The sequence below is a fragment of the Lissotriton helveticus genome, chromosome 5_1, assembly GCF_964261635.1.
Source record: "Lissotriton helveticus chromosome 5_1, aLisHel1.1, whole genome shotgun sequence".
Taxonomy (NCBI): Eukaryota; Metazoa; Chordata; class Amphibia; order Caudata; family Salamandridae; genus Lissotriton; species Lissotriton helveticus.
In genome coordinates, this window is record NC_136065.1 from 609,036,918 (window position 1) to 609,062,805 (window position 25,888).

General features: G+C 48.3%; 1 protein-coding gene across 1 annotated transcript in view; it reads right to left on the reverse strand.

The window, feature by feature from the left end:
- Window positions 1–25,399, reverse strand: part of TFAM (transcription factor A, mitochondrial) — a 183,584-nt gene extending 158,185 nt beyond the window's left edge. The window contains exon 1 of the mRNA XM_078642971.1: window positions 25,214–25,399. Within this exon, the coding sequence (XP_078499097.1) occupies window positions 25,214–25,293 (80 nt within the window). The 5' untranslated portion in view covers window positions 25,294–25,399. The remainder of the gene's footprint in view (window positions 1–25,213) is intronic.
- Window positions 25,400–25,888: the final 489 nt, after the last annotated feature.

The window sequence follows — 25,888 nt, forward strand, 5'->3', positions numbered from 1 at the left end:
AAGCTAATTGGGGTGGCAGAAGTTTTCTGGTCGGCACAGCCAAAGCCTGGAACGCCCTTCCGCTGCCTCTTATAGGCATGACAAAATTATTGGACTTCAGGAAGGCCTTGAAAACATTGTTATTCAATGCCTAAGGCCCAATTTGAATCCCCTCTGTGTTCAAGTTTCAGCAGGACATCTTACATAGCGCCAGGACACCCTCGGGTAACAGTGCGCTCTATAAAGGTCAATACCATTAACATGAACATCTGTGTTTTGTTCCTTTGCAGTTCTTCATAGATCTGTTTATGTTAAAATAAGTCATTAATTTTTCAAAACAATTGAATGTAAGCTACTTCCCAGAGCTTATTGTAGATAATTTCAAAAAAATAGATATTAGAATAACTAGAAGAAAGAATCCCTTGTAGGCACTCATCCCTGTTGATACACTAATTACCCAAGCCTCCAAGGGTCTACTGGGTTCCCCATTCCCCCCTTTTACTCATAAATCTACTTGTCCTGTAACAAAATCCACTTGCCCCTTTGGTGCAATGTAGAGCAGCGACAAATTATGGCAGCAATATCATTATATAAGAGCTCTGCCTCTCTGATTATGCCAGCGCTCATAACATAGTAGTGTTTGAATACTTGCAATCCCCTTATGTTGCCATGTTTCCGCAGATCTACATACTGGGGCTGAAGGTAGTGGTAAGCAATAGTTCCAGGGTTAGAATGCCTTTTTGAGTCTGTGCAAACCTACTAACTTGCATGTTTTAAGGGTTTTCTCTTCTCTAAACTTTTCCCATACTGAGAAATTTTGTAAATTTACTCCTAACAATGGCGGACGTAAACCTTCTACCAGAGTAGGGAAAAACGTGGCTGGAAATAAAGTAAACTTGTTATCACTCAGATTTTCTCATGAGCAAACCTACACGTGTATTTGCTCATGCTAAAATGCAGTTCACACATTTTCTATGAGTACTATTTCTTGTCCTACTTCCGTAAATTCTTGGGAATTCATGAAAGCTGTATAGCTGCACTTAATGCAAGGACATTTACCATGGGTGCACTCTTGAGACTTTCTTTAATAATTGCGCCCCTAATTTGGTCTGTCGTGGACCATGACCTTTTGTCTGTATTAAAATTCTGAATCTCTCTCACCGTCTCGGCTGGCTTCACTGCGAGTGACCGCATTCTGCCCTTTCACAAGGAGCATATCGGCAAACAATGTAGTTTTGTTCAGTGCCAGTAACTACGGTCAAAGTCACAGTTCCCGCTAACGTGCGTGCACGCACACACCTCTCTTACGGTGAGCGCGGACTTACGTATGTGCAGCGCGCACACACACATCCCGCGAAATAGTCACGCTGATCGGTATGCCGGTGGAAGAGTCGGGGTGAGGTAAGGCTGGCTTGGGGGCTTGCGGCTGTTGGAACTTAGGGGGCAGATAGTGGGCTTTTATCTAAGTATTCATGCTAATCACAGCCACTTCACGAGCTGTGATCAACATGAATACTTCGACAAAAGCCCACACTCTTCCCCGCACCGCTCTTTACAAACAAAAGAGTTGAGCAAGTTTAAAATCAATGTGGGATACGAACAACAACTATTTGGATTTAGAATAGCACAGGTTTCTGGCAGAGAAATTGAGGGTTGTCATATTGCTAACTCATTTACACTCTCGGCAGGAAAGAAGATACATTTGCAATAAAACCCAAGAACTGAAAGTCACACTTTCCAAAATTAGACGGCTTAACCCACTAAGCTCAATAATGTGTGTCCGGCTTCAAACAAGCATATTTTCAAAAGTTCTGATGAGTGAACTGAAAATACACCTTAGATCAATCACCAGACAGTAGCATCTATCTGAAGATGGAATTAAATATGTCACAAGCTTGTTATTCAAGAGGTTTTTTTAAGATCATTGGCACCAAGGAGTTGTCATCTTGAAATAACTTTGCAAAAACTAGTTCTAAGTCACTTTGGATTGAAATCTGTAGAAGCTGCATTTTGGTAGTCACCTCACTCAATCACCTTTTTAGAGATGTCTATCAGTAGCCTGTAAATAATGTCAAAACCACTAAACCATTTTTGTTATATTCATATAAAGTTTGACTAATATGTTAAATATGCACAGTTTACCACTCTATGTTGTTGTATTGGCTCTAAGGATAACTAGGCCCCATTGTTTGAAGTGCTAGTCCTGCCTCTACTGGTTGACCTGTTAGCTCCCTCCGCCCAGGCGATCAGGTCTAGTTGTGCCCCTGTGCACAACTCTTGGTGAATTAAAGTTCCAAAGTGCCCATCGCAATGTTTTACCACGGTATAATTCATTCAAGTAAACCATTATAACATGATTTCTCGCATTAAAACTATTTTTTGAAAGGAAAGCGAAAGTAGCCAAACATATGGCTAGAATTAGCAGTAACACATAGGTGGAGTTTAAAGAGCAGGTGCCAAGAAGAATGAAAGAGTCAGCGGTGATTCTAACATAGGCCTTGGAGATTACACGCAGCAGTTGTGGGAGCTTAATTCAAGGAGCTATTTAGGGAGGATTGGATCTTGCGATCTGCAGTTTACACACGGCTCGCCTCGCCTCATCAAGCACAAATAAGCTGTAAATTATGTTACAGCTATTCAAACCTGTGACACACAGGTTACCTTTAGTATCCTGCTGTGAGCACATCAAACAATGCACGTGCTAGATTATGTTGATATAAATGTTTGACAAGTAGGTTACACAAAGGTCACTGTAGAAAGTGCACTAACTACCAAAGATATATTATCACCGAAGACCTGCTGAAGACATAAATCTAAAGCATGCACCTTAACCCTCTAAACTGTGTAGCTGGGGAATAAACTCAGTCAATAGATAGCGCTAGAGGGGTTGTTCAATGTGTTAAAGTTGTTACTGCTGTCATCTTAAGGAAAATGTACATCTTCAAATGTTATGGTCTAGCCCTTCATTCTTTTGGGATCGACTAAATGCATGCGATTGAGCCAAGTGATAACAATAAAATACAATTATTTACAGTCTTGCTAAATTGCTAGACTGGTAACAAGCCTCCATATGAAAGTAAAAGTGTGTATCAAAGCACCGGCATGTGTCGCTGAAAGAGACATGACGCTTTTTAACCGGGGCAGGGTTTAAAGTTCATATGTTGATTTTATACAACTATGATACCCGTTTCTCACCTTTCTATCTGATACGCAAGCCCTCAGACATAAAATATTAATAATTAAAGTCCTTGGAATTGCCTTTAGACTTCGGTATTTCAATGCAAAATTCCAAATGTTTGAGCCCAAACTCAATCTATTTTAACATTACTATTCTCCTCACGTGAATCGGAAACAATAGTCAATAGAATAGCAATTCGCCACATAACTGCGAAAGACAGAGGCGCCATTTATACCTTTTGAGAGACATTCAGTGACTAAATGTGTGACACTTAAAGTGACTCTTTCCTGCAACCAAAATGATACAATAAAGTACATGAAAACAGAAAAAAAATCGGAAATCACACTCATTTGTGCAACAAGAAAGTCGAACTCTGCAGCAGGTGCTTTTAAAGCTATTATTTAAATTTTCAGCACCCTCCACCCGGACCTCAGCACCAGGTGCGGCTGAACCACAAGTGCAAAAGGGATCTCTGTCACAAAAGCAGAAACCTACTGAGCTATCCACATACAATACAGTTCTGTAATGGGGGCAGACCTTCTTTATATCAGGCATATTAACCCTCTACACTACTTATGGTGAGAATGAAAACTTCCAGTAGAGAAAACTGTGACCTCTCTCCAGTGGGAACATTAATCACAGGACTTATCTGTGACTTTCACTAAGCAAGTCTCTTAGTGCTGCAACATTAAAGCTTGCTGATTCGTACTGACAAGCAGGGATATTAAATCTTTGAACTAGTAAGTCCGCAAAACTACTGCATTAGATGGCCCTGCATTTATAGCACAGACAAACAACTTTAGTGTGCACATTTACAGCATGGCGCTATGCTGTGCTGGAGCCACCTCCTCATTCTCGTAATAAACATGTTAACTGTCAGCAGCCTCTCCTTTAACTCTCAGCCATGCAGCAAGATGATGTGCCGCAGAACAGCAAGGAATTCCTGGGTGCCTTACGGCCCGGCTGGCGTGCAGGAAATTGTACATCCTTCCACAGCCTGGGCCCACCGGACACGTCTCCTCCCCAACCAACACTGTTTCCACGTGGGACTTGGTGGTACCTGGGGAACATCTATCTACACAGCGTTACAGAGAACCTCCTACTGACAGCAAAATACGTATTAAATGACTGCAAATGCCTCCTCCTCAAATGCATCCATCTGCATGTGATAGCAGATAACTTTCTTGTCAGACCGCAAGTATTTCAAATGGAAAAAGTCCCCACATGTGTGTCACGAGGGTGATGATAATTAGAGCAACTTTGATGAAAGAACTGGTAGGGCACCTCTCACTACCTTGACTGTGCACAGACAGACCTCAACAGAAAGACTATTGTTTACCCTTCATTTTCAAAACTCAAATTTGGAACGCACAGTCCTATCTGACATCTTTAAGTATGTAAACATGACTCCAACTGCAGCAACGAGAGAGAGGGTGGGAGGGGGTAAAAGAGAGAGAGAGAGAGTGGAAAATAGAGGAAGGAGATAGATAGAGGGTAACTAAGGGAGGGAGGATGAAATGGGGGAGAAGAAAGGGAGAGAGAAGGAGAGCTGTGAGCAAGACTGCAAGGTGAGGCCGAGAGAAAGATGTTCGAGCTAGAGGCAAAAGGGATTGCAAGAGAGGGAGAGAGAAGAGGCTGACAGAGTACGAGAACGACAAAGATAGAGAGGGGTGCAGAAAACGAGGGTGTGAGAAAATGGAAGGAAGAAGGCGAGACAGAGAGGAACGATAGAAAATGAGCAAGCTAAGGAGAATGCTGGAGAGAAACAGGGCAAGAACAAGGGAGAAGTTTTAACTGCAGAGTTCTGGGGTAGTAGTAGTGTCAGCCAATGTTGTGATGTAGTGCGTGGGATCGGTCTGTGTGTAGCGTGTGGTAGTAGCGGAAGGCCTTGTCTTAATGTAGGGTGGGTGTGGTCTGTCTGTGTTTTGGTGCAGGGCGTCAGTAGTAATGACGAATATGAGGCAGGAGTCCGAATAGTGGGATTGCACTCGCAAATTTACTTGAAAATGCACAATTTGCCCACTTTTTTTTCAAAATTTTCTCTACGCTCGCCACATTGAAGTACGACTATTGGTTTACGCCTCACCACTTTCAAATGTCACCAGCCACCACTGACATAGATGAAGACACTCAAAAACATGTTTGAGCGTAAGTAAAGACTCCCAACTCCTGCTGCCAGTGCTGGATTTTGCCTTGCATATCCAGGCCTTGCAAGTCATGAATGCCCACAACATACTGAGGGTTACAATTATGCAAGGGGGGGATGGCATTATCCCAGGGTTAGGCATCATCGTGCCATAGATGCCTGGAGCTGCCACCATTATGCTTGAGCTAGTTTTATTCAAATGGTAGGCACCATCATACCATGGATTCCCTTAACTTGCAAAGAATTATCAACATTATGCGGCTATATACTGGAAATGCGCCAGTCACGCACATTCAGGCATGCGCACCCATAGTCTGGCACGCGCACTCTCACTAACTGTATTAAATGTAGTTACTCTGCGAGGCTGCAGAGTGTATGGTGCAAGCTGTACCCCCTCTCCCTCGTGGTACCTACAGCATAGCATGAGGTATGGGGTCGAACATGCAGAACTTGAATTCTAGCAGGTCACTTTGTGGTTTGAGACCTATAGTGGTTGGCTGTTATTTAGGCACCTATTTTAGTATTTGAGTAACTCCCTTGAACAGGCCACCCTACTGTTCCTTGTTCTGTGTTTTGTTTAAACGTATCTACAAGTAAAACATGATTGAAGGTTATTCCTCTTGATGCTGATTTTTACATTTTAGACTGAATTTTTCTTATTTAATGTTCAAAAACACCCTTAAGCAAGGGAGGAGCCTAGCTCGCGGCCGTAATGGTCGCCCTTTAGCTCGGCTCCCGCAGCCCTCCATCCTGACTGCCTATCCTGTCTTTTATCCTGTCCCGGGACGGCACATTTTTGGGGAATTGGAAACATAACGGCTTGTTTGTACTTACCATCTGACCCCGGGGTCTCGGCGTGCAGTGGCTCCGGAGTTGTGGCCTCCAAGAGATCGGGGCCTCTGCGAGACTTGGACCGGGACCTGGCCGGTGGGATCCGACGGCTCTCGGCCCCGGCCGAGAGCGAGAGCCTGTGTTGGGAGCCGATGTGCGAAGATCCCGGCGATCCTGACCCGGGCCTGCCCTGGTGGCCGCGTGGCTGACGTGGGTGAGAGGCCCCGGGACCTGATTCTGAGAGGGGGTCTCCCCCCGCCGCTGCTTTGTCCGGCGGCCCTGGTCCTCGGGGCCCGGACTCCGCTTGTTTGGGGCACCGGTGCTGGTGCTGGCGGAGACCCATTTTGGGCGGACATCCTTTTGGCATCGAAGCCGCCCTTGCTGGGACCCCCGGCGCTTGTAAAGTCCTACATTTGAGAACTGTTATTTCCGGGGGTCCTCGTGGGCGGCGATTGGGCTGATTCACAAAATGGCGGCCGGCCCTCTGGAACGAGAGTCACCCTGTGGCGGCGGGCCCGAGTTGCCTCATTGTGTGGGGATCGGATCTGGTGGGCGTGAGCCGACAGTCAGAGATATCCTAGAAGCCCTGAGATCCCTGCACGCTTCCCTGGCCCTGGGCGTCTCGGTGGGTCCGCCACGATCCGCCGCCATTTTGGGCGGCCATTTCTTCTTGTCGCCCTCTTGTTTCGATGACTTCATTGCCTCACCCCCCTCGATTGACCTGAGTGTCTCCACCACTGATCGAGGATCGTGTAGTGTGCTGGTGACTTTGGGGCGCCCTGCTTTTCAAGGTTCGGACCCCGGGGACTCGGATGCTGTACTGCGACCCTGTTCGACATTGTTGCCTGAAACTATGGGTGGACTTCCTCCTGTGCCTGCTTCGATGACTTTGCTTGTGTCTATAATGGGGACCACCTCGCCCGCTCCAGTGGCGCATCTGAACTCCTGTTTTTCATGGTTCGTGCTTCGATTGTTGATGCATCGATACTTTCAGTTTGGACTACTGTTCACTTGTGGATCTATCTACACCCCACGTAGCTATGCTAGTCACCATTCCACTCGATTATATGCTGATTTCATATCTAGTATGTGGTTGTACATTGCCATGTGGTGGGTGGGGTTTGTCGCTCGGAAGGGTTGGGGGTGAAATGTACAACTTCTGCTTGATTCCCGGTATGTGATTTCGTTGCACAATTGTTTCTGATCGTAGGAGGGTGGGAGGTCCCCTTCTCCTAATATTTTGTGGCGCGTGATGGGGTGTCGTCCTGGTCTGTTTTCGATTGTACTTGTCGGGTTGGGCGGAGGGCTGCGGCCTACCGTTTGTATTATAGTTATTCTGCTCCTCCCTCCTGTTTTCTTTTCTCCGCTTTTGTGGCCTTTTTGTCTCGTTTTTCTTTCTTCTCGCTATATTTCGGGTTCTGGTTTAGGGCGACAGACACGCTGTTTGAAGGGTAGGCCGTAGCCTTCTACAGGGGTGCAGGGTGGGACGGGTGGGTTGGGTTCTATTTTTTGTTTGTCTTCTGGTTCTATGGCCCTTTTGTATCTCTTTTTCGTGAGGCCGCGTCTGTCCCGACCTCCTATGGTGTGTTTCGGGTGGGGGTATGGCATCGTTACTTCTCCTGCTATATTTCGGCTGTCTTTCTTTCCGATCGCCATGCCCCACTTGGGCCGCTAATCCTTTTGTCTCCTGTCCTCCCGCCACGGGGGGCCGTGTCGGCGTGTCTTTTACCTTTCTTTTTTCATATTTCCTTATTCCCTTTTTATGGTTTTGTTTTTCTTCCCTCTATTTTCCTTTCCCTTCCTTTTCCCCTCTCCCTACCTAGTCCCCCCCCCCCTTTTTCCTTCCTGCGTCCCAGAGGGTACTATGACGGGCGGGTTTTGATGCATTGTCTTCCGATCCCTCTGTTCTGGCTTGGTAGTGTCTCGGGTGGCGGGCGTGTTACGAGGATAATGCTCAGGGGCTGACTGTATCTCACATATCCTGATTTCTTGACTGCATTGTGTTGTCCCCCTGATATTTTGCCCCATGCCCCCTTCTTAATGTTGAGGTTGGTTACGGGATGTCGGATGCCTCCGTATTGCAAGTGTGCCTGTCATACGTCCTCTCCCCTTATTGTAAAATTAAGCCTTATTTACTCCTGTGTTTTAGCCCTTTAGTTTTTGTATCTCTTCTCCCCTATTGCGATTGTACGGCCTCTGCTTTGTATTGATTGATTATGTAATATTTGCCTGGTGACTCCTGACTGTTTTGTACACTGCGGCCGGCCGGCTTGGTTGTGGGCCTCGATTTGTCTTCTTTTGATGTCAATAAAGGTTTTCAAAAAAAAAAAAATACCCTTAAGTTCTTACAATCAAAAGCTATGTTGCTCTTCCGCTCGGGTGGTCTGTCGCAGGGTTTCTGCCATTGCAATGAACGGAAATGCAGCTCTTTGATAGTTAATAGCTCACTGTTCTATTTTAGGATTTAAACTTATAAACTGCAAGTAACAAAAGAGGCGGTCTGACAGAAGCAGTAAAGGAGTGACATTTGGCGCTGCACGCGGGCGCAGTCTGGTTCCTGGCGCACATAGCCATGGTTGCAGCACACAGAAACCCTCCACTGCCGCAAACAGAGGAAAAAAATTAGAGGGAACATTGGTTATAGTGTGTATTTTTTTAGACCAAAAAACAATTTTTGCTTTTGCCAATGTTTGTTATTATGGTGAGGGCCCAGCAGCCCCTTCACCAATAAGGTTTTACAAAAACCATGCCAAAACAAGTCACCCATTGAAAAAATTAAAAGGCTGACCACCAATTTCAGACCTACTAGCTTTGCAAATTCTTGTTTATTTTTGTTTCTCATAATGTTTGAGACTAGTTACACTAATTTTCCATTACGAATATTTTTGGGAAATACTAGCATGCATCAACGCATGTTAGTAAATGTTTCTGCGAAGAAATGGTAGCTCAAATTTTACAGTAGCTTAGATTATTTTTTTTTTTTTTATGTCCTGCTTTCATTTTTTTATGAACATTTTATTTTGAAAGCCAAGAATCATCTATCTTGCTTTCAGGCTTCTGCAAATATTTGCATCAAATCAGAGAGCGATCTGGGAGCATTATACATAGCCTTGTATTACTAAACTTTGAAAATGTGTGTACACATTTTTATATTGGAACCATTGTCAGTAGTGCAGCCAGAGTTTACAACATTTACTTAGAGCGCTCACCCTAATAATAAAGTCTTTCAATTAATGAACGCTAAATACAGGTTTGACCAGCATTAACATATGGACAAACATATTTATTTAACTGCAGACAGAGCCCTTCCCTGATCCATAATGTGGTTCTGCAAACTGGCAGCCAAAGGTTTTGTGCTGCAGGGGGTTGGACCTACTTGTCCCAAGAACAAAATACACAAGAAAACATGCTGCCCTTGATCCCAAACAACATGTCCCGAGTGTTAGGCTATAGGAATTCCACATCCCTGGTCTGCTAAAGCGTGTAAGAACAAACAATATGGCTCTGCTGGTTGAGGCTTCCAGTCAAGAACATTTCTGAAGTAAGTGCCACTGGAAAATGTGAACTGGTAAACCTTAAAGAATAATTCAGCTCATATCAAATCCAAATAACAAACCATTTAGCCCTACCTTCAGCGGTCGAAGTGGGCGGGATCGGCAGGGCACGGCGTGCCCCTTCTTCTCTCATTTAACAGATTCCGTTCCCCTACTTTATTAGTTTAAACGTGCGTCCCAGGACGCCAGAAATAGCCAAGATCTATAGATAAGGCTTGACGTTCGTGGCCGTTCAGGGAGGAGGACGGGCAGAGAAGGAAAGGACTGTTTCTTCCTTCCTGCCCAGAGAAGACAAGGACAGTGTCCACTTCTCCTGCTCAGCTGCTGGCAGCTGCTCCCACCCACTTTCTTACTCTGCCTCCCTCTCTTTCTGTCTTGCTCCTCCTCACTTATTAACTTCAAAAAACAGGTATTACTTCCTCTTCCCTCTCCTTTCTTTTATTTGTTCCTCCGTGAAATGGATCCCCAAAAAAAAAAATCACTCTGGAAATATCGTCTTTTTGGGCCTTTTTTCTATTCCAAAGTGCAGCCTTTGGAAGGAGAGAAATTAAAGGTTCAAAATGTGGAAAATAACTAAATAGCCGATCCAATAATAAAAAAATTATTTAAACGATATAGTCGGCTAGAAATCTCTCCTGTGGAAAGGGGCGCGCGCGGTCAGTGTACTGAGCGTCAAGAGCAGTCTGTTCCTGGCTATTAACAACAAAGGAAAACTCTACGGATCTGTAAGTAACACCTTTTTATGGGGATGAGGGAGGAGGTGTGTATATTGAGAGGACACGACATGTGCACGAACACAGGCTGCACATATAAACATACCTTCAGACTGCTCCTTCCTGCTGCAGGCCTCAAAGGGTTAGCATATCCTGCTAGGAAGCATGCTAAATCTTTGAGGCACACGCATGCTGGACTGTGCAGAGCAGCTGTTGTGCCTTTCAGTCCTGCACTGCTCCCCACCGCAGTTTGCACTTCCAGTCGAAGACGGGCTATTGTCTTCTGGGAGGTGTAAGATGCTGCCAGAGTAGGGTTACCATATCTTAGGACCCCACAACTGGGAAATTTCGCAAAAATAGAAGAAGGCCCACAATCTTACAACAGCGAAGTGGCAGAGAATGACAGCTCTCAGCAGCACAGAAGAGGCACTGAGTAGACATATACAATGTAATTTTTTTTAACTAGCATCATGCCTGTTAATTAAATTATATACTTATAACAGATGCTAACTAACCTTGCTTTGGAACCCCTAAAAAAGTGATTCTCGCCGTTTACAGTTGACCCACTTTAAAAACCGGGACATTAGCCACATTTGCAGAAATCCACGGGGACAGCAGTTGAAAAACCGAGACTGTCCCAGCAAATCCGAGACGCCTGGTCAGTCTATGCCAGGACCACAGAGCCTTCATTCCATAGCTCAGTCCTGCTATAGTTGGAACCCACACATACACGCTGTTGTTCCTAGCGGCATAGATACTGAAATCAGGGAAGGCTTGCATGGCCGCGTTCCTGCCTGTTCTCACATTATGCACTCTATCTAGGTGATTAATTAGACTGCCACACAGGAGACAGTGCTGAGGAATGGGCCTTTCAGGGCTTTTTCAGAATTGTAATTGTAGCTGCATTTATATAGCGCTTCCTACTCCAGACGAGTGTGGCACTCAGTCGTGGAGGGGATTCAACAGGAACCATCCTCCCTATGACTCGCACATCCTTCTCTGTTAAGCAGCCAAACTATGGAACTCTTTACACCCAAACATAAGAACCATAGACAGCCACCTTAGCTTCAGAAAACTACTCAAGAATAGACTCTTCCCGACATAACTACCGTAAGCAAACAGAAATATACAGCATATCCCTCTGTACAAAAGCATTTATTTGTACTATAGATATGTACCTATATAAGCGTATTGCTTTGTATAAAAGAGTAGAATAATTGTTTGCTATTCATGGTTGAACTGCTCTTGTGGAAAAGGGAGATGTGCTGATAACAGAACTCCAAATGGCTTGCAATTCCACTTTTAAGCATATTTGGGACATTCTGTGGTTGGAAACGAATCCCATTTTGTGAATGTATTTAATGTCAATGAGTCATTAAACCTTAAATAAATGTGTATCCATTTGTTGAATTAAATAACGTAATAAGTTGTAACTAGGTAGTGAAATGCCAAAAAAACCACTAAAAATTAGAATGATTTGCTCTTTCTGGCCACACCTGACTCCGCCCACTGACCCAATCCTCTGGTTATTCCCGCCCCCTGATCTCCGGTTCCCCTACTTTCCCCCCCCCCACTTCGACCACTGCCTACCTTCAGAGATATCAGCGAATCAATTATTTACAAAGGTTTTTTTTCAACTTGGGTGACGTTTGTGCCTGAAGGACATGGGTGCAGAGTTGCATTGTGATGCACGCTCTGAGAAATTCATTTTGGCATTCAGTAAACCACTTGAGTTAATTTCAGGAATCAAACTTCATGAGGGTTATATGCTACTTAGCTGCTAATTATGTTAATTTTGCGGTTCAAAGCTTTACCATTTGTGATCACCAAAAGGACCATCATCCTAAATCGTAATGGTAATTTAGAGAAGAGATGCCCCAAGCTGGACGCTCTGGTATTCATTTTTATTTCGCAAAAGTGAACAGAGATCTTCCATGAGGTAAACTAAGATGCAAAGCATGCTCAAGGCTATTCAAAATTGTTCACTGATGCTTGAAGCAGGTCTGCAGATTCCGAAGACTAGTGCAGTAACTCCTGGAATCTGTGTTTGGCTTCGTGACTGGCATTCAGACAACCTATATGGGAAATATTTGCATCCATGTAGCTGCACATGTATTCAGTACTGTACCGTGAAGTAGATAAAACCATGACATGCAGTAAAATACCACACAAGACCACTTTAACGGTCCTGGTCACCTAAAGTATTCAAAAAGGTGGTGTCAGCAGGAAGTTACTTTTCGTGCTAAACAATTCTTTGTCAATTACTGCTTTTTGAGATTTTAAATTATCAGTTTACATTTCATTTGGATCACTTTCTTAGGAATCTAATAAAACTCAGCCAGATTTGGGGGGGTGGAGCTAGCCGGCAACCGAAATGGCTGCCTACGAGTGGCGCCCTGCCTGCAGCGCTGGAAAGAGCGTGACTGCTGCGGTCTCTATTGTGGGATCTGGACCGGGACCCGTGGCTTGTGAGATCGAGCCCGGACATCTGCGCTCAGGCGCGCGGTGGGCCTGTGAAGCCGCGGCCTTGAGTTTCGCCCCTGCCGTCTTGGAGATCGTAGCTGGCGGGACGGGATAGGCACAATCTCGCGCTCTGCAGCAAGACGCGGTCCGCCGAGTGAGGTGGTGAGCGGGGTTCTTCGATCTTATTTATTTATTTATTTGAGGAATTTCTAAAGCGCACTATCACTTGACAGGCATCTTGGCGCTAGTAACACAACGACCATAACAACAGGGAGGAGGCAAAGAAAGAAACAGACAAATCTAGTTTTTAGGAAATAACCAGGTTTTTAAATTCTTTCTGAAAGCAAGAAGATCATCATGTTGTCTGAGTGCAATAGGTAGAGTATTCCACAACCTGGCCGCAGCGACCCCAAATGATCTACCCCCTGCTCTAGCTTTTTTGAAACGGGGTACTTTTATAAGCTTGCCCCCAGCGGAGCGAAGCATTCTGTTGGGAACGTACCATTCGAATTTTCTCTGGAGAGAGACCGGTCTTTTCCCATGTAGAGCCTTATACTCTAGGCATAGGGATTTAAATTTAATTATTTGTCTCACGGGGAGCCAGTGCAGCTCCACCAGTGCTCCAGAGGCCGACGACCTCCTCGGCCAACCTAGTACCAGTTTGGCCGCGGAAGATTGCATCCGCTGTAACCTGTCTAAAAGGAATGAGGGGGGTTCAAGGAGCAAAGCGTTACAATAGTCCACCCGACTAAGGATCGTACTGCGTGCTATCAGGACGCTGGCTTGATGGGGTAAAAGAGGGAAAATCTTCCTCAGCGAATAAACAATAGCCAGGCAGCAGCTCACCACCTTCGCCACATGTGCCTCCAAGGAGAGGTTGCAATCAAATGTTACCCCCAGGTTGCGCACTGTCTTGACCGGCTAGCCAGGATTGGGGAACTCTGGGGGCCAAAGGTTCCTGGGCGGCCCTGCTGTGTGCCTACGCACCTCAAAATGCATCATCTCTGTTTTGGCTATATAAACTGTAATGAATTCTCCCTCAGCCACTGTGACATGTCTTCTAAACATTCTTGAAACCCTTCTACTGAGATGGACTGGTCTCCCTCCAGGGAGAGGATAAGTTGCGTATCATCAGCGCAATTGATGACTTTGATGTTAAATCGCTTGATGATCGCCAGCAAGGGTCTCAAGTAGACATTAAAAAAGAATAGGGCTGATGGCCGAGCCCTGAGGTACCCCATGTAAGACCTGAGTAGAGGCAGATTGGTAAGGGGGGAAGAGAGACCGCCTGCTGTCTCCCTGAGAGAAAAGAGTGAAACCACCTAAGAGCCACTCTAGTCACTCCCACCTCTCTCAGCCGGCTCAGAAGGATGTTATGGTTTACCGTATCGAAGGCGGCAGACAGGTCCAGCAGAATCAACACTACTGCCTGACCCCTGTCTGCCTGCCCCCGAAGCTCATCCATTACGGTCACAAAATGCCGTCTCAGTACCATGAGCCGGTCGGAACCCAAAATGCTCCTCCTCCAGATGTTTGGCCAGCTCTAAGTGTGCGGACAGTGTGCCACTTACTACCCGCTCAACAATTTTGGCCGGGAAAGGGAGAAGAGATATTGGTCTAAAAAATTTTAGGCATTCTGGATCAAGGGAGGTTTTTTTTAGCAATGACATTACCAATGCCTGTTTCCATTGGCTTGGCACCACCCCATCTGCAAGAGACTGATTGCAGATCTTACACAGTGGTGGAAAGAGTTCTGCCCCGAACTCCTTCCAGATTTTACAAGGCAGTGGGTCCAGGGGAGAGCCAGACACAATACTGTCTGTTATCTTATAAAAATCTTCAATGTGTAAAAGGGGAAATTCCGAGAGTGCCCTCCGGGCAACCTCTGCCGTACTGTCATTCTCTGCCATCTCACCCAAGTCTTTAGTGAGGGATAGCTGCTCGTTCACTACTTTCGACGGAGAGGATGTCTTCTCCAGCTCCTCAATGATATTAGCGACTTTATCGCGAAAAAAGTCGGTGAGACTATCACAGAGCCTCTGGGATGGCAGGAATTCATTTTTACAGCATTCAGGTTTAGTCAGGCTGTTAAGGATTTTAAAGATACAACAAGAGCTGTTCGAAGCCCTGAGAATCTTCGAAGCGAAGAAATCAGCCTTCGCTCTCTTGATGACCTTTCTGTGTGGGGGGACGCTTCCCCCCCCCCCTTACCTCCGGTGTGCTCTTTCGGAACAGCTGGAGCTGGGCTTGAGGTGCTGTCTTGCTGCGGCCTACGTGGGTCCGATGTGCCGAGAGGCGCCTGAACACTTGGGAAGCCCGAGGGGAGCGGGACGCTGCGGTCTCCGCCATTTGAGGTCAGCCGTGAGCGCCTGGGTCACCCCCCTCCCCCCCTCCTTGCTCACTACCTTGGTGTTCCGCTGTGGCGCGGGTGGCCGCAGGTGCTGTTTCCCCCACCCAGTGGCTACTTTCTGTTGCGACGGAGTCGCCTTTTCTGCGGAGACTGAGACGGTCCGTCCGGCCAGAGCTCCTGACCTACGCTCTTTTTGCTTGTCACTGTTCCTGCCTGCTGACTGGCCTTTCGGCGGGCGGGCCGATTCTGCTGTGGTGACCCCGTGGCCCTGAGAGCTGTCCACCTGCGCCTGGAGGCCCTGACGCTTGGGACTGTCACTCTCGCCCTGCGTGTGGGCCTATTTCCTGGCGGTTTACTGACCGCGTTGGGGCAGCGGGCCCTCCCTCCTCTCCTGCAGTGCTGGTTTTCCCCCTATGCGACTATTAATTCACCCATAGACTGCTGAATCTCAGCGGTAGACCTGTGCCTGAGGCCTGGTGAAAATCCCCTGGTCAAAATGGGGCGCCCGGATAGATCGCAGCCCAAGCTCTCCTTCAATCAGAAGGGCTCGAAAATGGCGGATGTTCCCGGGAGTGGTGGAGCAGCGGACAAGGACGCGACTAAGGAGGCGCAACAGCAGGACCTACGAGCGATCCTTGTGGCCATGGAAAAAACCTTCAGGGGGGCATGACTGCCATAGGCACGAAATTGGATGCTCTAACTTACTGTATGGACCGCCTGGCTGAGAGGCTGGGTAAGCATGCGGAACGACTAGATTTGTCGGAGCGACGCCTCACTGAGGTGGAGGAGGCCCACACCGCGCTTGAGTCTGATGGCCGACAGATGGGCAGGGCTATGCAGTCACTCCTGGACAAGACTGAGGACTTGGAGGCCCGCTCGCGCCGATGTAACTGCGCGTTACGGGCCTTCCGGAGAGTACCCCGACTGGTAACATGGAACTGTTAATGGAGGATTTACTGAAGAAACTACTAGGTGACGACGCCTTCTCCCACATGTTCATCGTTGAAAGGGCGCATCGCTCTTTGGGGCCCAGACCCAAACCATGTGCCCCCCGCGACCCATCATAGCCAAACTATTGAATTATCGAGATCGGGATGTTGCCCTAAAACTCGCTAGAGAAAAGCAGCCTTTACAGTATGAGGGCTCCACCCTGTCCATATACCCTGACTTCAGGGCTCGGGTGCAGGAAGCCCGGATGCAGTTTGCCCCGATGAAGCGACAGCTGCGTGATCTGGGTGCAGATTATGCAATGCTGTACCCAGCGAAATTACGTGTCAATCGACAGGAAAGATCCCAGATCTTTACGGACCCCAAGGCGCTACAGAAGGCCTTGAAAGACTGGCAGAGGGAGAAGCGATCGCCTAGGTCGGAGAGAGAAGATCTGAATGGGGGCTCTATGGAAGATCAGGAGTGATTGCTGCGCGCTACAGACTGGCTGGCGCCTGGTTACCCCTCGTTGTGTTTCTGTTGACTGATATGGGGGTGTCTGGAACTTATAGCCTACTGTATCTCTTGGTGGCAGGTATGTCTCTGGTCCTGGAGCCCTGACGAGGCTGTGACTGGAGGAATTGGCATCCGCTTTTCAGGTATTACCTGCTCTGCTTTGCTGGACTTGGGCCCTTTTTGCCCTAAGACCCTGTATGATGACATTCTGATTTCTGTGCCTTATAACGGCTTGACATTTGACTTTTTGTGTTTAGTATGGCTTGCTGGAGTTTGTTTGGCCTCCTTCTTGGCTTGTTACCTTTTGTGTTGCTAACTCTGGGGTACCTTTGAACTGTACGATCCTCTCCACTGGTGGTCCCTCTTTTTGCTTTTTCCAACTGAGCTTGAGGTGGTATTGATACCACTCTTTATTCTTTAGAGTTCTGGGGCGGGGGTGGCGGGAGGCAATGTCTGTGCTATTATTGTTTTGTGTCCCTAGCACGATTTTTGTCGGTTACATCTGCCCCGCGTGATTACCACTACTTCCTAGGTTCTTTTTTTTTGGGGGGGGGGGGGGTATGTCTGCTGTATGGATGTGTGGGGTGTTAGAGATTGTTCTGTTTGTGTGGATTGAGTGGGGGGTGGGTGACTGTCTGTTGGGGCGGAAGGATGAGCGCGGCCTAGTTGGGGTAGGGCAAGCGTAGGTGGGGGAATGGAGTGACGTTTTTGGGGGTCCTTCTCTTATGTATTGTTGTGCGTTGGCACTGTTGTTTGAGGCAGGCAGGTGGACCGGATGGGGTGACGGTACAAGGCAAATGTTGTCCCACAACTTGGTATTGGGCATGGCAGACACAATGTTTTTATGTTCACTATGGCAGGAGACATGACAGGGGGGGGGGAAATCAGCTCCAGATACACTGCGGTTCCTTCCCTGGAACGTGCGGGGCCTGAACGATCACCGCAAAGTCCGTAGGATCCTCCAGTATCTGGCGAAACACAGGGTAGACATTGCGGTATTGCAGGAAACCCACCTCCCGCGCGATAGCCACATCCTTTGTTATAGGGGGCTCCGTGATAACATACACGCTGCAGGCTTTACCACTCATGCCAGAGGGGTCCTCACTTGGTTTAATCCTAAATCCTCCCTCACTTGGTCACCAATAGCAACTGATAGTGAGGGATGCTTCACGATCACGAACTGCTCTGGTAAGGGTATGGATATGTGTATAGTGAATACTTATGGCCCCAACTTCGACCTCCCTAGCTTCTACTCGGACCTGGCACAGAAGGTTCACACACATGCTGACAGGGTACTTTTTTTGGGGGGAGATTTCAATCTGACTCGACATATCGGATGGCACTCCGAGGGCGCCTTCGGCCTCTGCGCGTACACTATCTGCGCAATTGGAAAATCTTGATTTAATTAACGTCTGGCGTCACCGACATCCAATGCAGGGTGGATACACTCATTACTCAGCCCCACATAATAAACACACGAGGATAGATTACTGGTTTGTGTCCGCCTCTTTCTTTCAGAGTGTGCGCTCGTGTGAGATCCTCCCGCGAACTTACTCGGATCACTCGCCACTTTTGCTTTCCTGCTCCATGCCAGTTCGGCGAATTCCGCCTTTTGCCTGGCGCTTTCCCCCATACTCCTTGTTAGACCCTCTTTTTAAGGAGGAACTATTTACGGCGCTAGAAACTTTCTTCGAGGCTAACGTGGGCTCTGTGGACTCGTTCCAGTCGGTGTGGGAAGTGTTTAAATTATATACCAGGGGGGTTACTATCTCTAAACATGGTGGGGTGCTAAAGTCGATCCGTAGTCGCCTTGAGCTTTTGGAACGTAAACTTAGAGACTTGGAGGCGTTAAGATTGCAGTCTGGTGGTGACGCTATTGACAGAGAGATCGCTGGGGTCCTTAGGGAATATAATGACGAGGCAGATTTGGAGATTAAACATTTAGGGAAGTATGCTACTGCTAGGACTTACTGTGAGGGCAAACGCTCGGGCGCGGTGTTGGCCCGCTTAGCTAGGCGAGGCAGGGAACGCACTTCCATTCCAGTGATGAGGTCGCAGGACTCGGAACCCCCGTTGTCGAACGCCACGATCACAGCTCGTTTTCGGGACTATTATGCAGCATTGTACGCCTCGAGGGGGCCTGCTCCAGAGGAACGAATTGTGGATTACTTGTCGCATATCGAGCTACCGTGGCTCTCTGATCTACACCGTCAATTTCTAGCTCGTCCCTTTGACAGAGATGAGGTGGTGCTGGCGCTATCTTCCATGAAAGGTGGGGGGGGCGCCGGGCAGTGATGGCCTCACGGTGGCATTTTATAAAGCATTTTCAGATCTCTTGATCCCTCACTTGCTTAGTCTGTTTGACGACATGGCCAATTCGGGCTCCATGCCGCCCTCTATGCGGGAGGCGATTGTTGTGGCAATTCTCAAGCCGGGAAAGGACCCTAATGAATGTGCCTCGTACCGCCCGCTCTCCCTTATGAACGTGGACACGAAAATATTTGCTAAGCTGCTATCTAATCGCTTACAACCTATGGTCACGTCACTGGTGGCCCCGGAACAGTCTGGCTTCGTCCCTACTCGCAACCTTATTTATAACATCAGAACGGTCTTTGCTGCCTTCCAACACACTCGTCCGGAGGTGTCGGCTGTTGCTGTATTTTTAGACATGGAGAAGGCATTAGACTCCGTGGAGTGGACATTCTTACACCACGTCCTACGCAGGATGGGTGTTGGCCTTTTATTTTTGCAGCTCCTCTCGGTACTGTACTATAAACCAACAGCTCGCATCCGTATTGGTCCGCTGACTTCGGACTCCATAGTGGTGGGCAGGGAAACTAGACTGAGTTGTCCGCTGTCCCCGATACTCTTTGCATTGGTGGCTGAGCCCCTAGCGTGTGCCCTACGCGAATATCATAGCCATCGAGGTATCCGCTTTCCCACGTATAATCCCATTGTTTCTACATACGCGGACGACACGCTCATCTATGTTAGAGACCCCGTTACTCGTCTTTCTTCGGTATTGCAGGAGGTGGTCCTGTTTGGCTCCCTCTCCGGCATTCGGGTCAACTGGACAAAATCGATCATGTTCCCACTGACAGCGGCTACGACAGAGTTTGAGCCTGAGTACCCACTACAGTGGACTACGGAAACAGTGCGGTACCTCGGTATCCGTCTACACACGGACTCAGAAATTATTTTTAGGGAAAACTACGGCGCGCTGTATCTAAGCTCGAGGATGATGTTGAGAAATGGATTTCCCTCCCGCTGTCACTTCTGGGACGCATCGCATTAATGAAAATGGTGGTGCTCCCGCGCCTTCTTTTTTCTATTCAACACCATTCCGATGGTTCTTCCCGTCAACTTTTTTCATAGACTCCAATCTTTGATGGTGCGACTGGCTTGGGCAGGTGAACAGCCCAGGGTAGCTTGGCATATTTTACAACGGCCATATGCGTCGGTCCGCCTGAACGCCCCTGACTTCGAACTCTACTATCGCGCTGCACAGGCTGCCCCTTATTCGTGGATTCATGGGCCATCGGACACTCCTTATCTCCGTATCGAACGGATAGTTGCTGAACCGACGCCCCTACCAGCCCTCTTAATGCAGTTTTGGGATCGCCGTACAGGCCTCTTACATTCCTTATTATCAGTTATCCACGCCTGGCACTTCATGACAAACGTACAGGTATGTTAGTTGCTGTATGCCCCGAGCGTACGTCTTGAGTGGTGCTATTGGCTAGCTCCCTGTAGGGAAAAGGGAGTAATTTTAACCCCTACGTCGGCTTGGCATTCATAATATGGGTGACTTATTCACTGGTGGCACGGTACGTACGTGGGACGAGGTGGCCCTTGGAGTTGCGGATCCCCCTTTGATGACACGCTTCCACTTCCACAGGGTGCGCAGCACTCTACGAGAACTTCACGGGGCTGACATGGCAGAGCCAGTGACGGTTGCTACCTTTGATTATGTGGTTACCGTCGAATCTCCTTTGAAATTAGTTTCCACCCTCTATCGCACAGCGCAGTCGGAGTTGTACGCTGAATACACGAAATCGCGATTGGCCTGGCAGCACGACCTGGACATTGAAATGAATGAAGAGCTTTGGAGCTATTGCTGCGCTAGTGTTCGGAAAATCTCTCTTAACGGCCGCCATAGGCTCACACACTTCAAGTTCCTGAACAGAACATATTACACGCCTGAGAGGCTGCACAGATACAAACTCCGTGAGTCACCGGAGTGCGAGCGATGTAGGGCCCCCCTGGCAGATTTCCTGCACACAAAAAAATAAAAATCTGCCCGATTTAAAGCAATAGATTTATGGAAAGGAAAAAATCAAAATTAAAGCTTATGACTAGTTGATGACTCATATCTTCTTCAACCTGCTAATATAAGGGCAGACACTACAGAAAGGAAAAACTTTCATGGTAATCACACAATACGATAACAAAAATAAATCACAGCCTTTGGGTCAAATTTCCATTTGTCGGCCGAGCGCTGGGCTCAAAGCAATCTGATGGGGAACCCAACCCTAGCACGCTCTGCTCTAGCCATTTATCTGCAATAGATGCCCACTTCAGGGAAAACGTGTTCTTAATCAGAACGATAATCTCTTACCAATCCACTTCCGAAAAGCATCCAGTGTATTTAGGGGCACACAAATATAAGGTTAGGAAGTGGAAATAGATCCACGAGGGTACAACAGAGGGTATATGTTTCAACAGACTGCACAATGGGGAGCGCATTCACACAGGGGACAGACTACGGGACCTGGCTACTGGAGCAAAAGAAACTACTGCAGAGAAAGGCACAAAAGGTACACATGATTGTGGAGCTGGCTGCATAGGAGAGGAATAATGTGACCAAATGCACTCTGGACGTGGACGGAGCGGGACGGAAACTTGCACAATGAACAAACTCCGGACAGCCACGCAGCTCACAAGGACACCATCCGCAACCGCAACCACCACCTCCTCATCAGGGCGGCCAAGAGGACCTCCTTCAAAGACTGCCTCGACAACAAGGCACACAATAGCAAGGAGCTCTTCAACATCGTGAAGGAACTCTCCAAACCCAGCTCCAACGCCAACGACATCCCGCCGTCGCAAGTCCTGTGCGACTCCCTCGCCACCTTCTTCCACCGCAAGATAGCAGACATCCACGACAGCTTCAACACCCAGACAGCAACACAACAGACGCTCCGCACATCATCGACCACGACCCCATGCTAGCCTGGGCCAGCGTGAGCATCGATGACACCATCAAGACCATGCGCACAATCCACTCCGGCTCTCCGTCAGACCCATTCCCACACCATGTCTTCAACAGAGCAAGCAGCTCCATCGCACCCTACCTGCGCAACGTCATCAATCTCTCCCTCGAGACCTCGACCTTCCCAGAGATCTGGAAACACACAGAGATAAACGTTCTACTCCAAAAACCTAAGGTAGACCCAAGAGACCTCAAGAACTTCCGGCCCATCTCTCTGCTGCCCTTTCCAGCCAAGGTCAATGAGAAAACCATCAACAGACAGCTAACCCGATACCTCGAAGAAAATAAAATCCTGGACCCTTCCCAGTCAGGGTTCCGCAGCAACCACAGCACTGAGACTGCCCTCATCGCCGCCGCCATCAGGACCCTGCTGGACAACGGCGAGACCGCAGCACTTATCCTCCTAGACCTCTCTGCCGCCTTCGACACCGTCAGCCACTGCACACTACGCGCATGCCTCCACGCCGCAAGAATCCGAGACAAGGCTCTGGATTGGACCACCTCCTTCCTCTCTGGCAGAACCCAGAGCGTCCGCCTACCCCCATTCCGTTCCAAAGCCTCGGAGATCATCTGCGGCGTACCCCAGGGATCCTCCCTCAGCCCGACTCTGTTCAACATTTACATGGCCCCGCTCGCACATGTAGCCCGACAGCACGACCTACACATAATCTCCTACGCCGACGACACTCAGCTGATCCTCTCCCTCACCAAGGACCCCATCACCGCCAAAGCCAACCTCCACGAAGGAATGAAGGCCGTCGCCAACTGGATGAAGACCAGCCATCTGAAGCTGAACTCGGAAAAGACGGAGGTCCTCATCCTCGGCTCCAATCCTTCAGCCTGGGACGACTCCTGGTGGCCGACGTCACTGGGTGCAGCCCCGACACCCACCTTCCTGGGAATCATCCTCGACTCAACGCTCTCAATGACCAAGCAAGTCAACGCCGTCTCCTCCTCCAGCTTCAACACCCTCCGCAAGATCTACAGATGGATCCAGACAGATACAAGAAAGACAGTCACCCAGACTCTCGTCAGCAGCAGACTCGACTACGGAAACGCCCTCTACACGGGAGCCCCGACCAAGCTCATCAAACGACTACAACGCATCCAAAACGCCTCGGCACGACTGATCCTCGTCGTACCACGCCACTGTCACATCACCCCCCATCTGAGAAACCTGCACTGGCTCCCCATCAACAAGAGGATATCCTTCAAGCTCCTCACCCACGCACACAAGGCACTCCACAAGACCGGCCCAGCCTACCTCAACAGACAGCTCTCCTTCTACATCCCCAATCACCAGCTACGCTCCGCCGACCTCTCACGCGCCACCATCCCGCACATCCGAAGAACAACCACTGGTGGGAGATCCTTCTCCCACCTCACCCCCAAGACGTGGAGCCTGAGCCTCCCACTGAGCCTACGACAGACCCAAGACCTGCTGACCTTCAGGAGGATACTCAAGACCTGGCTGTTCGATCAGTAGCGCCCCACCCCCTCCCCGCGCCTTGAGACCCATGCAGGTATGTAGTGCACTTTACAAATGATTGATTGATGCCCCTAGGCAGGGCTTTAAGTGGGATGAAAAAAGGGAGGAGGGGGTCTCTCAAAGGGGCGTGGCTAATATAATTAGGGTGTGGCTTGAAAACACTGTAAAATAAAAATCTGTGCTCAGCATAGAGTGCCACCCAACTTGTATTTTGCTGTTTCTGTCATTGCATCCAGATAAATTATACAAGTAACATCATACCTACAAGTCAGGATTATTGGCTTTGTCAATGGTTGTCACTTGCATAAGCTAAATAAAAGTGGCAACTATGGCCTGTGTATATAATGTTGAAAAAGCTTCCAGTGGTGGCACCACGACAATGTTGCTGCTCCTGAATTTCAAAAAGAGAAGGGAAATCCAGGGAGAAACTGACTCTTTAAAGAATTTCCCTTCCCCCACAAGGCTCACCTGGCATGACGTCATGCCGTAACTTCTCCACTAGTGAGAAGTGAGCAGTGTTAGCACCGCACATCGATGCGCCTACTGTCACTGTAGTCTGCCTCTGCCAGGGTACATAACAGAGTGCGACAGAGACCCGTTTCGAGGCCCCCTTTAGAACAAGCATTGGCATTGCCAATAGGTCTCGCTTGTGGGACCTTATAAGCACATCTTCCACCTCATTATTTTGCAGCCTAGGCACATGTTCCAATGCCGCCCAGCGAGTGGCGCTATTTCCTCACATGAGGTAAAGAAGGAAGAGAAATGCACGGCCGTGAAAGTGGCTCTCAGGGGCGCATTCCTTTGAAGTGTCGGGTCTGATGCAATTATGCGAGGCAGGCTGGTTAGGAAGCAAATGGCAAGGGAGGGAGGCTGAGGCTTTGATGGGGAGTCACAAGTGAAGTGAATAATTAGGGGATGAGAACTGGCAGGCTGATAGGCAGAAGGCTCAGGCAAGCTCGTGCACGAAGGAGCTTGCTGTCACGTGATTCACGTGAACTTAAAAAAAACTGCAGCGCAAGAAGCCCTTGGTTTCACGAGGATTTTGGCTACTTGAATTCTCGCTCCGCTCGATGCGCTTGCGCGCATCGATAGGTCGCGAGTCCTAAAAATGCCGGTGGTCAGCACCAGTGAGACCCGGCTCACTTAAAGCCCTACTCCTAAACCCTAATCTCGCCTGGCGGAGCCCGGAGTAGGTGTTTAAAGTTCAACCTTTTTGCACCCAAATGTGTTCTTGGATTTGTTGTCATTGATTGCTTATACCAAACAAAACGGTCTGATATTTATGGAAAATATTCGGGAAAGAATGTATATGATGTCCAGAAGATGAGAAGAGGTGCAGTAACCCTATCCGAAAAAGGCGAAGCATGGATTGGTTCACACTGGAATAGGGGCAGCAGCCCAGTGCTGCAGGGGCACCTAAAGAAAGACACTGAACAAAAGCAAAGAGTGAGTGAAGGAATCATAGGGCCGCAAGAGAAGTATGAAAAGCGTGGGTACACATAAGGGGAAGGGTCACAGTACAAAGGGGCGTGGGCTGCAGAGTAGTAAAGAAGGTATGCAGAAATAGAATACGCACTGGGTGTATTGAGGTAGGACGGTGGTAAACATGCGGTTATATTTCACAGAGGAGCAAAACAGTGGGACCAAAGAAGTGCATTCTGGCAAAGATGTTCTCGACAATCACATGCACCTCAAGCCCTCTCTTGCACAGGTGTGTGCCTCTCACAGTTTGATATAAGTGGAGGTCTGACCCCTGACCCGCGCGCACCAGCTAGGGCACATTCGCTGCTTTCACCTTAGACCTTCTTGTCCGCAGGTTAGCCCCCCGAAGGCTCTCAGCAGAGTCCCGATGCTGCCGGAGAGCAGGCCGGCCATCGCAACACCCTGTTTATGTCCTCTATGCTGCGTGCAGATTTCACCCTGCCGCCAGAGCAGATATCTGAATGCAGTTCTAAAGCATGCAGAAGAAAAGTCGAGGCGCGTGCGCACCGCTGAAGAAATGTTTGGCGCATGCGCGGAGAAATGTAGTTTTATCTTTACGATACAACTGTCGTTCTACATGTTGCGCATGCGCCTGCTAGCTCTTTAAGTTCTACGCATGCGCAAATAACGGAGTACTATATTTCTCTTTCCAGCTTTGTAAAAAAAACACGTTGCGTAATGAGTTTGTAATACGCTGTCTTGAGCGTCTTTAGTCATTAAAAAATAGGTGCAAAGTGGAAGCAATTACTTGCTGGAAATCAAAGCTGATAAGAGAATAATTGATTGAATTGTCATGACGTCTGAATTCTCTTTCGCCTGACAACAAACAGCTCTTAGAGGAGTAGCCCACTGGAAGCGTGAGCCTGAAGCCTGACTCTGGCTCAGCTCGAAGTCATGTTGGAACCTCGAGCCCGTGATGAGCCCAGCTTTCATGTGGCTTTTGCCTACGTCCCACCTTCTACCCAAGATCTTTGGGTCGAGGGAACGA